The 14,606-nt window shown below is 45.2% G+C and overlaps 1 protein-coding gene across 6 annotated transcripts in view; it reads right to left on the minus strand.

The window, feature by feature from the left end:
- Window positions 1-517: 517 nt before the first annotated feature.
- LOC139536951 (neurexin-2-like) overlaps window positions 518-14,606 on the minus strand; it is a 322,196-nt gene continuing 308,107 nt past the window's right edge. For all 6 annotated transcript variants that reach the window (XM_071337713.1, XM_071337712.1, XM_071337711.1 and 3 more), the window contains 3 exons: window positions 14,033-14,361; window positions 5,397-5,481; window positions 518-1,662 (listed from right to left, as the gene is read on the minus strand). In XM_071337713.1, the coding sequence (XP_071193814.1) occupies window positions 836-1,662; window positions 5,397-5,481; window positions 14,033-14,361 (1,241 nt within the window). In that variant the 3' untranslated portion in view covers window positions 518-835. The remainder of the gene's footprint in view (window positions 1,663-5,396; window positions 5,482-14,032; window positions 14,362-14,606) is intronic.

A 14,606-nucleotide genomic window follows, 5' to 3' on the forward strand; every position in this document is an offset into this window, starting at 1 on the left:
CAGCAAGGGCATTGAAGATAAAACGTGGCTGGGTCTTTCAGCATGACAATGATCCCAAACACACCGCCCGGGCAACGAAGGAGTGGCTTCGCAAGAAGCATTTCAAGGTCCTGGAGCGGCCTAGCCAGTCTCCAGATCTCAACCCCATAGAAAATCTTTGGAGGGAGTTGAAAGTCCGTGTTGCCCAGCAACAGCCCCAAAACATCACTGCTCTAGAGGAGATCTGCATGGAGGAATGGGCCAAAATACCAGCAACAGTGTGTGAAAACCTTGTGAAGACTTACAGAAAACGTTTGACCTCTGTCATTGCCAACAAAGGGTATATAACAAAGTATTGAGATAAACTTTTGTTATTGACCAAATACTTATTTTCCACCATAATTTGCAAATAAATTCATTAAAAATCCTACAATGTGATTTTCTGGATTTTTTTTTCTCATTTTGTCTGTCATAGTTGAAGTGTACCTATGATGAAAATTACAGGCCTCTCTCATCTTTTTAAGTGGGAGAACTTGCACATTTGGTGGCTGACTAAATACTTTTTTGCCCCACTGTATTTATCAAGAGGATAATGTGGAAGTGAAATTCTTTGGGAGAACCCCCTTTCCATGATTTTCCTCTATCCCAGTGTATCCCAACAGTCCCCGAGTACCCCCAACAGCACACATCTTTCTTGTTGCCCCGGACAAACTCACCTGATTCAACTGATTGAGGGCTTGATGATTAGTTGACAAGTTGAATCAGGTGTGCTTCTCCGGGGTATTCGAGGACTGGAGTTGGGAAACCCTGCTCTAGCCTATCTCTCTCGCTCTCTACTTCTCTATCCATCCCTCTCTTAGACATAATACTCTTTGTCTTTGTTCTTCTTGCCCTTGGTTACTGTCTTAGCTACTGCAGCCGTGGTTGTGCTTGGTGTCTTCTCTAGCTTGACCATGGCCCCGTTGCCCTCGGAAACTGGGTTGCTGATGAAGTTGTGTCCCTGGTCCGTCTGGTAGGAGCTCTCGTCACGGTTGCGGTACTTGTACATGGCGTAGAGGAGGATGAGAATGCAGAGGGCAGCAGCTGCCACAATGCCAACCACCATCCCTGTGGTGCTACTGGACTCCCCGATCCTATCCACCAGGCCGGGGTGCATGACCTTCTCACCGGGGGCTGTAGGGTCGGCTGTGGGCACATGGGGGAAATTGGGGGGGTAAGTTAGTCCAGGTGTATACCGGGATGACGGAGGGGCAGGGGGCAGAAGCACCTGGTCACGGGTGTTCATTTTGCCCGCGGGGATGTGGAGCTGGTCAGGGTTGGTGGTGGGAGCATAAGGAGGGGGGCGGGGATTGTGGGGTTTCTGTGCCCCACCCTCACCGACGGCGGGGGGAGGAGGAGGATGCAGGACTGTCCTGTCAGTGACCAGAGGGGAGTTTTTGTAAAAGTCCTCATCATCTGATTCCGTCATCTCCCCAGAACCGAAGGCCGAGACCTCCACAGGGTCACCGCAGTCCTCCTGATCCGGGGGGCAGGGAGGGTGAGGGTTGGACAGCATCAGGGACTCTTTGGTGGTCTCAAGTGGGGACAGGGAGGTGGGAGGAGGGGGGATAGCAGGGTAATGGGTGGCGATGGATGGGGGCTCAAGGGAATCCACTGTTATTATAGGCAACACTAATTCACCTCCTAGAAAAGACAAAGAGAGGGTAGGAGACACACATTAGAGGAGCATTAGGAGACCCCAGACACGAATAATGAACAATTGTGCTCATTACATTACAAACACAATATGCTCATTATATAGCTACAATGTTCCAAATCATGTAATATTACGCCATGTAGGGGCAAGATAATTAATATGGAAGATTTTTAAGTATACAGTATTATCTATAATATGGATTTGCTTACAAGTTCACATTTCTGGACATCTCTTTATAAAAAAAGACAGCAAACCATGGGATAAGGTCACTTACGTACATCAACATATTGCCACATGATTTTTGCATGAAGAGAAAAACAAATTCAAAAACAGCTGCATAACATTGACATACATCCTTAATTATTTGATTTGCAGTTGCAGACGGATGTGTGCATGCCAGTAACAATATTTGGTAGTTTACTAAGGTTGAACATCCTTGATGTTTATAGAAACATAACCACACCTCCTCAAGCCACCTCAACAAAATGACTAAAAAACTAATATCAAGGTTAGAAAGACAATGAAAACAAGTCAAGGGCCCGATTCACCTCTACTGACAGTGTTATTGATAAAAGGGAGTGTCAGGGAGGGGCAAGAGGATAGGTGGAGAAGGAAGGATCATGACAATGACCATTTGTCTGCATAAATTGTGACATCTTACAGGACAAACTGGCGACAAGTAAAGCCAATCGTCTATCATGATCTAATGTCGCTTTTGAAACTCTTGAAACATTTGCATGAAAACAAGCCTTTTATCACACAGACAAGTAAGAAAAAAACGACCCCTTCGTACATCACAGGAGGTTGGTGGCACCTTAATTGGGGAGGACAGGCTCGTGGTAATGGCTGGAGCGGAAAAACTGGAATCGTATCAAATACATCAAACACATGGTTTCCAGGTGTTTGATGCCATTTCATTTACTCTGTCCAGCCATTATTATGAGCCGTCCTCCCTTCAGCAGCCTCTTGTTTTGTACAGTTGAAGTCGGAAGTTTACATACACCTTAGCCAAATACATTTAAACTCAGTTTTTCACAATTCCTGACATTTAATCCTAGCAAAATTCCCTGTCTTAGGTCAGTTAGGTTTACCACTTTATTTTAAGAATGTGAAATGTCAGAATAATAGTAGAGAGAATTATTTATTTCAGATTTTATTTATTTCATCACATTCCCAGTGGTTCAGAAGTTTACATACACTCAATTAGTATTTGGTAGCATTGCCTTTAAATTGTTTAACTTGGGTCAAATGTTTTGGGTAGCCTTCCACAAGCTTCCCACAATAAGTTGGGTGAATTTTGGCTCATTCCCCCTGACAGAGCTGGTGTAACTGAGTCAGGTTTGTAGGCCTCCTTGCTCGCACACAATTTTCAGTTCTGCCTAAAAAATGTGATGGCCACTCAAATACCTTGACTTTGTTGTCCTTAAGCCATTTTGCCACAACTTTGGAAGTATGCTTTGGGTCTGTCACGCCCTGACCTTAGAGAGCCTTTTTATTCTGTATTTTGGTTAGGTCAGGGTGTGACTAGGGTGGGCATTCTAGTTTTGTTATTTCTATGTTGGCCTGGTATGGTTCCCAATCAGAGGCAGCTGTCTATTGTTGTCTCTGATTGTGGATCATATTTAGGCAGCCTTTTCCCACCTGTTTGTTGTGGGATCTTGTTTTTGTATAGTTGACTTGAGCACTGCAATACTGCACGTTTGTTATATTCTTTGTTGTTTTGGTTGTAAGTTTCATTATTAAATATAATGTGGAACTCTACGCACGCTGCGCCTTGGTCCACTCATTTCAACAAACGAGACTGGGTCATTGTCCATTTGGAAGACCCATTTGCGATCAAGCTTTAACTTCCTGACTGATGTCTTGAGATGTTGCTTCAATACATCCACGTAATTTTCCTGCCTCATGATGCCATCTATTTTGTGAAGTGCACCAGTCCCTCCTGCAGCAAAGCACCCCCACAACATGATGCTGCCACCCCCGTGCTTCACGATTGGGATGGTGTTCTTCGGCTTGCAAGCATCCCCCTTTTTCCTCCAAACATAATGATGGTCACTATGGCCAAACAGTTCTATTTTTGTTTCATCAGACCAGAGGACATTTCTCCAAAAAGTATGATCTTTGTCCCCATGTGCAGTTGCAAACCGTAGTCTGGCTTTTTTATGGCGGTTTTGGAGCAGTGGCTTCTTCCTTGCTGAGCGGCCTTTCAGGTTATGTCAATATAGGACTTGTTTTACTGTGGACATAGATACTTTTGTACCCGTTTCCTCCAGCATCTTCACAAGGTCCTTTGCTGTTGTTCTGGGATTGATTTGCACTTTTCGCACCAAAGTACGTTCATCTCTAGGAGACAGAACGCGTCTCCTTCCTAAGCGGTATGACGGCTGCGTGGTCCCATGGTGTTTATACTTGCGTACTATTGTTTGTACAGATGAACGTGGTACCTTCAGGCGTTTGGAAATTGCTCCCAAGGATGAACCAGACTTGTGGAGATCTACAATTTTTTTTCTGAGGTCTTGGATGATTTCGTTTGATTTTCCCATGATGTCAAGCAAAGAGGCACTGAGTTTGAAGGTAGGCCTTGAAATAAATCCACAGGTACACCTCCAATTGACTCAAATGATGTCAATTAGCCTATCAGAAGCTTCTAAAGGCATTACATTGTTTTCTGGAATTTTCCAAGCTGTTTAAAGTCAGTCAACTTAGTGTTTGTAAACTTCTGACCCACTGGAATTGTGATACAGTGACTTATAAGTGAAATAATCTGTCTGTAAACAACTGTTAGAAAAATGACTTGTGTCATGCACAAAGTAGATGTCCTAACCGACTTGCCAAAACTACAGTTTGTTTACAAGAAATTTGTGGAGTGCTTGAAAAATGAGTTTTAATGACTCCAACCTAAGTGTATGTAAACTTCCGACTTCAACTGTACATGTAATACATTTCATGAGTAACCCTAGTAATGAATGTGACTACTATGAAGCCCAGCTGCATTGCGTGATTTGGCGAGCTAAAGACTAGAACGTAGAAGAGGAAATGCTCCTCTGTCTCAGCGCTAGGTGTGCCACAGATCTGTCCAACCCCACTCCTGACCTTCACCAAAACGGCCTTTCAGACTACGCCAGGACATTTGTGTCTTTGCAGCCTTTCTTTGACAGCTCACACTGGCCAGGGCCAGGCAGGCAGTAGTGAAATATGGAGCCGTTCTGAAAAGGTCAGAAGCAGTGATAGCTGTAGGAATATTAAGATCAGTCATCCACAAACACCAGAACCTTCCATGAGCTTGATATTATGAACACGGCCTCCGACAACCAAATGTAAGCCTACATGAAGGCCTCAGCTATTTCCCCCCGTTTGTTTCTTATTTTGTTTATGGGAGTGCACAAGGATAGCATGAGATCTTCTCATCTTGAGATAAGATCTTGCTCGCTAGTGGCAGTAATGAAATCTCCCCTAACAGCGAGTTCAAAGCAGAGGTAGTAGCTGAGGAAAAGACGAGCGATGAGAACAGACAAAATTACAACTTTGAAAGTAGCGATAGGGCTAGATCAAGGCACATTCGATTTTATCCATGAGCTCATTAAAACCTTACTAAATTATTAAATTAAAGCCTATTGGTCCCTAGTGTAGGAAGACAGTAGGTGATACTAGGAGGTCCTGTTCCCTCCTAGGGCCTTGGTATGACACTGAACCCCAGACCAGGGCTGACAGACAGACTCACCTGTTCCAGGCTCACACTCCTCCAGGTCCTCGTCATCACTGGGACACTCAGCAGAAGCCACCAAGATGTCATCCGAGTTCTGAGACTGCGGAGAAGAAGAGGACACAACGTTGCTGCTTTGTAATCTATACAGTATTCAATCTTTAAAGCTCTTAGTTGTCAACGTCGAACATTAATAAAACAATAACACAACGTTATTCCCGCAAAAAAAGCCTTGCAAGTGAACTTCATTATTTGAGAATACTTCAGAAAAACTAAGGCTGGAGTATTGCACTCCTTGCTGTTTCCACCAGATCAATAGTAGAAAAACAATTAATTATGGGCCAGGATTCAATTTCACAGTGCTAGTTCCATGATGCACTGATTGTGCTCAAACAGAAGCATCTATTTTTCTTTCCTAATACCTCCTGTACCTATACATAAATTAATATCCCAGACATATACAGAAGCTATATAAATATCATATACAGTGAGCTCCAAAAGTATTGGGACAGTGACATTTTTTGTTGCTGTTTTGAAATGATACAATGACTATGAGGTTAAAGCGCAGACTGTCAGATTTTATGAGGGTATCTTCATCTTTATCGGGTGAACGATTTAGAAATTACAACTATTTTTGTACATAGTCCCCCCATTTTAGGGGACCAAAAGTATTTGGACAAATTCACTTATATGTGTATTGAACTAGTAAAACGTTTAGTATTTGGTCCCATATTCATAGCACACAATAACTACATAAAGCTTGTGAATGGATGCATTTGCTGTTTGTTTTGATTGTGTTTCAGATTATTTTGTGCCCAAAAGAAATGAATGGTAAATAATGTATTGTGTCATTTTGGAGTCACATTTATTGTAAATAACATTTACATTACATTTAAGTCATTTAGCAGACGCTCTTATCCAGAGCGACTTACAAATTGGTGCATTCACCTTATGATATCCAGTGGAACAACCACTTTACAATAGTGCATCTAACTCTTTTAAGGGGGGGGGGTTAGAAGGATTACTTTATCCTATCCTAGGTATTCCTTAAAGAGGTGGGGTTTCAGGTGTCTCCGGAAGGTGGTGATTGACTCCGCTGACCTGGCGTCGTGAGGGAGTTTGTTCCACCATTGGGGTGCCAGAGCAGCGAACAGTTTTGACTGGGCTGAGCGGGAACTGTACTTCCTCAGAGGTAGGGAGGCGAGCAGGCCAGAGGTGGATGAACGCAGTGCCCTTGTTTGGGTGTAGGGCCTGATCAGAGCCTGAAGGTACGGAGGTGCCGTTCCCCTCACAGCTCCGTAGGCAAGCACCATGGTCTTGTAGCGGATGCGAGCTTCAACTGGAAGCCAGTGGAGAGAGCGGAGGAGCGGGGTGACGTGAGAGAACTTGGGAAAGTTGAACACCAGACGGGCTGCGGCGTTCTGGATGAGTTGTAGGGGTTTAATGGCACAGGCAGGGAGCCCAGCCAACAGCGAATTGCAGTAATCCAGACGGGAGATGACAAGTGCCTGGATTAGGACCTGCGCCGCTTCCTGCGTGAGGCAGGGTCGTACTCTGCGAATGTTGTAGAGCATGAACCTACAGGAACGGGTCACCGCCTTGATGTTAGTTGAGAACGACAGGGTGTTGTCCAGGATCACGCCAAGGTTCTTAGCACTCTGGGAGGAGGACACAATGGAGTTGTCAACCGTGATGGCGAGATCATGGAACGGGCAGTCCTTCCCCGGGAGGAAGAGCAGCTCCGTCTTGCCGAGGTTCAGCTTGAGGTGGTGATCCGTCATCCACACTGATATGTCTGCCAGACATGCAGAGATGCGATTCACCACCTGGTTATCAGAGGGGGGAAAGGAGAAGATTAATTGTGTGTCGTCTGCATAGCAATGATAGGAGAGACCATGTGAGGATATGACAGAGCCAAGTGACTTGGTGTATAGCGAGAATAGGAGAGGGCCTAGAACAGAGCCCTGGGGGACACCAGTGGTGAGAGCACGTGGTGCGGAGACAGATTCTCGCCACGCCACCTGGTAGGAGCGACCTGTCAGGTAGGACGCAATCCAAGCGTGGGCCGCGCCGGAGATGCCCAGCTCGGAGAGGGTGGAGAGGAGGATCTGATGGTTCACAGTATCAAAGGCAGCCGATAGGTCTAGAAGGATGAGAGCAGAGGAGAGAGAGTTAGCTTTAGCAGTGCGGAGCGCCTCCGTGACACAGAGAAGAGCAGTCTCAGTTGAATGACTAGTCTTGAAACCTGACTGATTTGGATCAAGAAGGTCATTCTGAGAGAGATAGCAGGAGAGCTGGCCAAGGACGGCACGTTCAAGAGTTTTGGAGAGAAAAGAAAGAAGGGATACTGGTCTGTAGTTATTGACATCAGAGGGATCGAGTGTAGGTTTTTTCAGAAGGGGTGCAACTCTCGCTCTCTTGAAGACGGAAGGGACGTAGCCAGCGGTCAAGGATGAGTTGATGAGCGAGGTGAGGTAAGGGAGAAAGTCTCCGGAAATGGTCTGGAGAAGAGAGGAGGGGATAGGGTCAAGCGGGCAGGTTGTTGGGCGGCCGGCCGTCACAAGACGCGAGATTTCATCTGGAGAGAGAGGGGAGAAAGAGGTCAAAGCACAGGGTAGGGCAGTGTGAGCAGAACCAGCGGTGTCGTTTGACTTAGCAAACGAGGATCGGATGTCGTCGACCTTCTTTTCAAAATGGTTGACGAAGTCATCCGCAGAGAGGAAGGAGGGGGGAGGAGGGGGAGGAGGATTCAGGAGGGAGGAGAAGGTGGCAAAGAGCTTCCTAGGGTTAGAGGCAGATGCTTGGAATTTAGAGTGGTAGAAATTGGCTTTAGCAGCAGAGACAGAAGAGGAGAATGTAGAGAGGAGGGAGTGAAAGGATGCCAGGTCCGCAGGGAGGCGAGTTTTCCTCCATTTCCGCTCGGCTGCCCGGAGCCCTGTTCTGTGAGCTCGCAATGAGTCGTCGAGCCACGGAGCAGGAGGGGAGGACCGAGCCGGCCTGGAGGATAGGGGACGTAGAGAGTCAAAGGATGCAGAAAGGGAGGAGAGGAGGGTTGAGGAGGCAGAATCAGGAGATAGGTTGGAGAAGGTTTGAGCAGAGGGAAGAGATGATAGGATGGAAGAGGAGAGAGTAGCGGGGGAGAGAGAGCGAAGGTTGGGACGGCGCAATACCATCCGAGTAGGGGCAGTGTGGGAAGTGTTGGATGAGAGCGAGAGGGAAAAGGATACAAGGTAGTGGTCGGAGACTTGGAGGGGAGTTGCAATGAGATTAGTGGAAGAACAGCATCTAGTAAAGATGAGGTCAAGCGTATTGCCTGCCTTGTGAGTAGGGGGGGAAGGTGAGAGGGTGAGGTCAAAAGAGGAGAGGAGTGGAAAGAAGGAGGCAGAGAGGAATGAGTCAAAGGTAGACGTGGGGAGGTTAAAGTCACCCAGAACTGTGAGAGGTGAGCCATCCTCAGGAAAGGAACTTATCAGGGCGTCAAGCTCATTGATGAACTCTCCAAGGGAACCTGGAGGGCGATAAATGATAAGGATGTTAAGCTTGAAAGGGCTGGTAACTGTGACAGCATGGAATTCAAAGGAGGCGATAGACAGATGGGTCAGGGGAGAAAGAGAGAATGTCCACTTGGGAGAGATGAGGATCCCAGTGCCACCACCCCGCTGACCAGAAGCTCTCGGGGTGTGCGAGAACACGTGGGCAGACGAGGAGAGAGCAGTAGGAGTAGCAGTGTTATCAGTGGTAATCCATGTTTCCGTCAGTGCCAAGAAGTCGAGGGACTGGAGGGAAGCATAGGTTGAGATGAACTCTGCCTTGTTGGCCGCAGATCGGCAGTTCCAGAGGCTGCCTGAGACCTGGAACTCCACGTGGGTCGTGCGCGCTGGGACCACCAGGTTAGAGTAGCAGCGGCCACGCGGTGTGAAGCGTTTGTATGGTCTGTGCAGAGAGGAGAGAACAGGGATAGACAGACACATAGTTGACAGGCTACAGAAGAGGCTACGCTAATGCAAAGGAGATTGGAATGACAAGTGGACTACACGTCTCGAATGTTCAGAAAGTTAAGCTTACGTTGCAAAAAATCTTATTGACTAAAATGATATAGTACTGCTGGCTGGTGAAATAGGCTAGCTAGCAGTGGCTGCGTTGTTGACTTTGTTTGAAAGTGTAGCTGGCTAGGTAACCTCTAACTGGCTAGGTAATCTCGACAATTACTCTAGACTACACAATTATCTTGGATACAAAGACGGCTATGTAGCCAGCTAAGATCAAACAAATCAAACTGTTGTACTGTAATGAAATGAAATGTAATACTACCTGTAATACTACCTGTGGAGCAAAGCGGAATGCAACTACTCGCTCCAAACCAAACCGGAAGTGCGTATCGTAGAGGGAGAGGCAATAGAAGTGTTGTTTCTTGTATTATTGTCTTTTGTGTCTTTAGAGGACTGCTTCACCTTAATGTCCCCTTTCCCTTTTCTTCTGTCCTTATTTTGTCCCACTTTGTCCCTTCTTTGTCCCTTCTTCTCTTCTGCCAACTAGACACTCCTTGTTAATAAGAATATAATATGTTTCTAAACACTTCTACCTTAATGTGGATGCTAACATTTTTACGGATAATCCTGAATGAATCGTGAGTAAGGAGTGAGAAAGTTAGAGGCATAAATATCATACCCCTCCAAAAATGATAACCTCCCCTGTTATTGTAACGGTCAGAGGTTAGCATGTCTTGGGGGTATGGTATTTGTGCATCTGTAACTTTCTCACTCATCATTATTCACGATTCATTCATGACTATCTATAACCATGGTAGCATCCACATGAATGTAGAAGTGTATAGAAAACATATTATATTCTTATTTACAATACAAGTGACTCCAAAATGACAAAATACATTATTTACCATTCATTTCTATTGGGCACAAAACAATTTAAAACACGACCAAAACAAACAGAAAATGCATCCAACAAGTTTGTAGAGTTACAAGCTTGATGAAATCATTGCGTGCTATGAATATGGGACGAAATACTACACTTTTGACTACTTTAATACACATTATAAGTGAATTTGTACCAATACATCTGGTCTCCTAAAATGGGGGGACGATGTATAAAAAGTACTGTAATGTCTAAACGGTTCACCCGATATGGATGAAAATACCCTCAAATTTAAGCTGACAGTCTGCGCTTTAACCTCACAGTCATTGTATCATTTCAAACCCAAAGGTCTGGATTACAGAGCCAAAACAACAACACATTTGTCACTGTCCCAATGCTTTTGGAACTCGTTGTAGTATGATCCGGAGATTACACGAATGCCTCAGTTTGTTCTCACATGTCAAGGCACAGAAACCTCACGATAAATCATATCTGCACATGTTTGATATGAGACACAACTTTTTTTGACAGCTCTCACATACAGTATATTAATCATTGGCCTGCCCTGAGCTCTTCTCAAACAATGTTCCATCAAACTGTCATCACAGTTTCTAAGACAATGTTTTCCATTCAAACATGTATTCAACTGTCACAGTGTATTATTTACCTATATAAAATATCAAAAGAATAAACACACTGAACTATTTTGAGGAGAAAGGCAGTGTCAGTAAATGTAGAAATAAATGCAGTTACTACAAGCAGGTGTAGCCAACCCTAAAGCTGTCTGCCATTATGACCTTCAGAAAGAGCATTGAAATTCAACAAGGGCTTGAGAAATATAGTCGATGTAAATCTATGCTAATGACCTAGATTTACATAGACAGGGAGGTTTGGCATTGGAGGTAAGCAGTTAGGCCATGATTGACATCAATTTATCGCCTTCATTATCGTATGGACAAGCCTAATCAACTTATTTAGCTGGAGGAAGGAGCCTTTGTCCCACCGTATGGTATCAATGCATTTACAGGGTTCGGATTTAGCTGGAACTTGACATGCTTACTGGGCAATGGCTGTTACAGAGTACTGTCATCCATCAAATATGCTTTAAAACATCTGGAGGTGTGGTTAGTGTATGAAAAGGTATCAAAGCTTTGTTTTTTTCACAATAAAGCTTTAGCAACTGTGATCAGAACAATTGCTTGGCCGTTTGAAAACTGTAGGACGATTAAAGAGTTGTCTTGTCTGGCCCTTGTGTCTTACTCTCTAATCCACATGTAACAAATAACAGCATTGTTGTGGCGTTTCGATTCTCTAATTAAAACATGCTTTATTGCTGCATATTAGATCTGCCTGACTGCGTTCATAAAGCAATTACTCCCTCCCTTCCTGTGTCTGTGTATCAACGCCTGTAGTTTCATAAGCACGTTTATTGTTTATGGTGGAACTGTAGGTATTATTCATTTGGTTTGTTTTCGTAATTTATGACATGACACCATGACAAATGTTCAGCTCAGGTACACAAAACACTTTCAATGTAAACCACTGCCTGAGAAAATGATTACAGTATCTTATATCCCACTACTGTCGTCTAATGGCACAGAGGGAGTTAGTTGACTGTGAGAATGATTGAGCTTGTGTTGTTCATTGGCACATATTCATAGGCCGTCCCGTGCTAATCTTATGAGGAACCTAGAAAGTACAGGATGGAGAATAAATCATAACCACAACAGAAGAGAGAGGATTGCCAAGTGAATACACTGTCACACCCTGATCAGTTTCACCTGTTCTCGTTGTTGTCTCCACCCCCTCCAGGTATCGCTTGTTTTCCCCAGTGTATTTATCCCCGTGTTTCCTGTCTCTCTGGGCCAGTGTATTTATCCCTGTGTTTCCTATCTCTCTGGGCCAGTGTATTTATCCCTGTGTTTCCTGTCTCTCTGGGCCAGTGTATTTATCCCTGTGTTTCCTGTCTCTCTGGGCCAGTGTACTTATCCCTGTGTTTCCTGTCTCTCTGTGCCAGTTCGTCTTGTATGTTTTTCCAAGTCAACCAGCGTTTTTCCCGTTCTCCTGCTTTTTGCTATTCTCCTTTTTCTAGTCCTCCCGGTTTTGACCCTTGCCTGTTTTTGTACTTTGTACCCGCCTGTCTGACCATTCTGCCTGCCTTGACCACGAGCCTGTCTGCAGTTCTGTACCTCCTGGACTCTGATCTGGTTTTGACCCTTTTGCCTGTCCACGACCATTCTCTTGCCTACTCCTTTTGGATTAATAAACATTGTAAGACTCCGACCATCTGCCTCCTGTGTCTGCATCTGGGTCTCGCCGTATGTCATGATATACACAGGCGTTTGTCTCTCCCAATCAGAGTGTTCGAGAACAAATGACTTTGAATATAACTTAAACTTGTACTGTTTAATATTTCAAGTGACTAATGTTGTTTTAAATATTCAGACAGCCCGTGAACATAAATCATGTTTTCATGTGTTGAAAGGACAAGCTTGGAAGTTAGAAATATTCTGCTGGGAGCCTAATAAGAGCAGCTCTGAGGTGGTCTCTCTGTAACCCCCCCCCCCCACCCCCCCTTTGCTCTGCTGCTCTCCCTATAGGGCTATTTATATTAGTCCAAGGTTCTACGTGGGGTTGAATTGTGGTTCATCAACATTCATGCAAATGACTACCGGAGTGCTGGATATGGAAATAGGCAGTTTAGCCATGACTGGCATAAATTGTTACTGAGTGTGACCTTCAATCATCTCTTGATCAACAAAGTCAAAGGCTGAGGGGGAAAAAAGGTTGAATCCACGAAATGGGGGCGTATTAAAGGATGGAGGTCCCTTGACAACTTACACTGAATGTGGTGGGGCCTTTTGCGTGGATCTATATGCCCACAGGCGGCCTAATACATATGCAAGTCGGTGTAGAGAAGGAAATGTCGCTCTGTCTGCTAAAAAACCCTGTAAATGTTGCTTCTGGGGGATTTACAGCTTTGTAGCTGCAAAAAAAAGAGAAAAGAGTGCATCACGCTGCTGAGGGAGTTTTAAAAACAGCACAATGACTTCCACAGGGTCTGATGGTTTTTTATCTGGTGTGCACTGTGACCATGACATTGAAAAGGCATCATACATGAATTAATTTCCCCCAACAAACCAGAAAAACACTTCCAATCGAAAGCTAACGTACGTTCAAAGACGTGTCTAGGTCCAGTGCTTTGTCTGTGCTCCCTTCTTGAAAGCTCTTGGTTTTAATGAGTAATTACAGCCTCTTATTGGCAGAGACATGCCAGCATGGTTATGTTGAAAATGTGCAAAGGAATTGAGAGAGAGAGAGAGAGAGAGATTGTTCCCGTGAAAGTGCTCTTTAAGGGTTGTTTGGATTTGTCTGCCTGGTGAGTGGCTAAATGAGCTATAATGTAGATGGAGTGTCTGTCTCACGCCGCCAACCTCCTGATAATGGACATATTGTCTGTCTGGCGGAGTCCCTTCGCAAATCCTTCCCATCTAAATGGTTACTTATGCTGTCTGTCTAATGCCTTCAGCCCTAACACTAGCTCACCCACAGTCCTTGTCACAGTCACCTCTAACATTAGGGAAACACCATACGTACAGCTCCTTATTGTACAATGTTAAAACCAGGATTACTGAATGAGGAACAGTTAACATACGGAGTAAAATGGCTAGTCTTAGTTAGCGGTCATCATTACATCACCTCACGCACCATTGGTCACTAATAACGTTCAACATGGCCCTAGTACCCTGCCTCGCATGCCCACACCCGGCCTTCCCTCTGACCTGGGAGATGCTCTCTCTCATGCTGGGTGAGCGTTGCCTGCGGGTGGTGGTGGTGGCCATGGTGGTGGTGGTCTCCATGATGGTGGTGGACATGTCGGAGGCTGCCAGTGGGGTGGTGGAGGTGGTCTCAGTGGTCAGCACAGACAGGGAGTCTCCCACCAGCCTCAGGTTCCCCTCAGCCTGGACACTGGGGTCACTCTCTGCCGCCAGCGTCAGCACCTGCAGGCCATTATAGTAGAGGCCAGAGATCTGGCCCTGGAACGGCCGGCCCTTATCCTGACCCCCGATCTTTATCGCTGCCTGGCTGTTGAAGATGGTCAGCTGTCGTCCTGTAGTGAGGTATAGGGAGGGGAGGAAGAGGGATCGAGGTCGAAAGATAGAAACGGAGAGAAAGGAGAGAGACACAAACAGGCGGACATCCAATTACAGTATGAGTTATACCGTTCTAGATACCCAGAAGGGCCTTGGCAACAGATTTGGAACTCAGCACAACAAGTTTAATGATCGAAGTATATGTTCAAAGCTTGTCTGAAATGTTCAATTCAATGACAGTGGTCTGGTTTGTATATTTAGT

Source organism: Salvelinus alpinus, chromosome 13, assembly GCF_045679555.1.
Source record: "Salvelinus alpinus chromosome 13, SLU_Salpinus.1, whole genome shotgun sequence".
In the NCBI taxonomy this organism is placed as follows: Eukaryota; Metazoa; Chordata; class Actinopteri; order Salmoniformes; family Salmonidae; genus Salvelinus; species Salvelinus alpinus.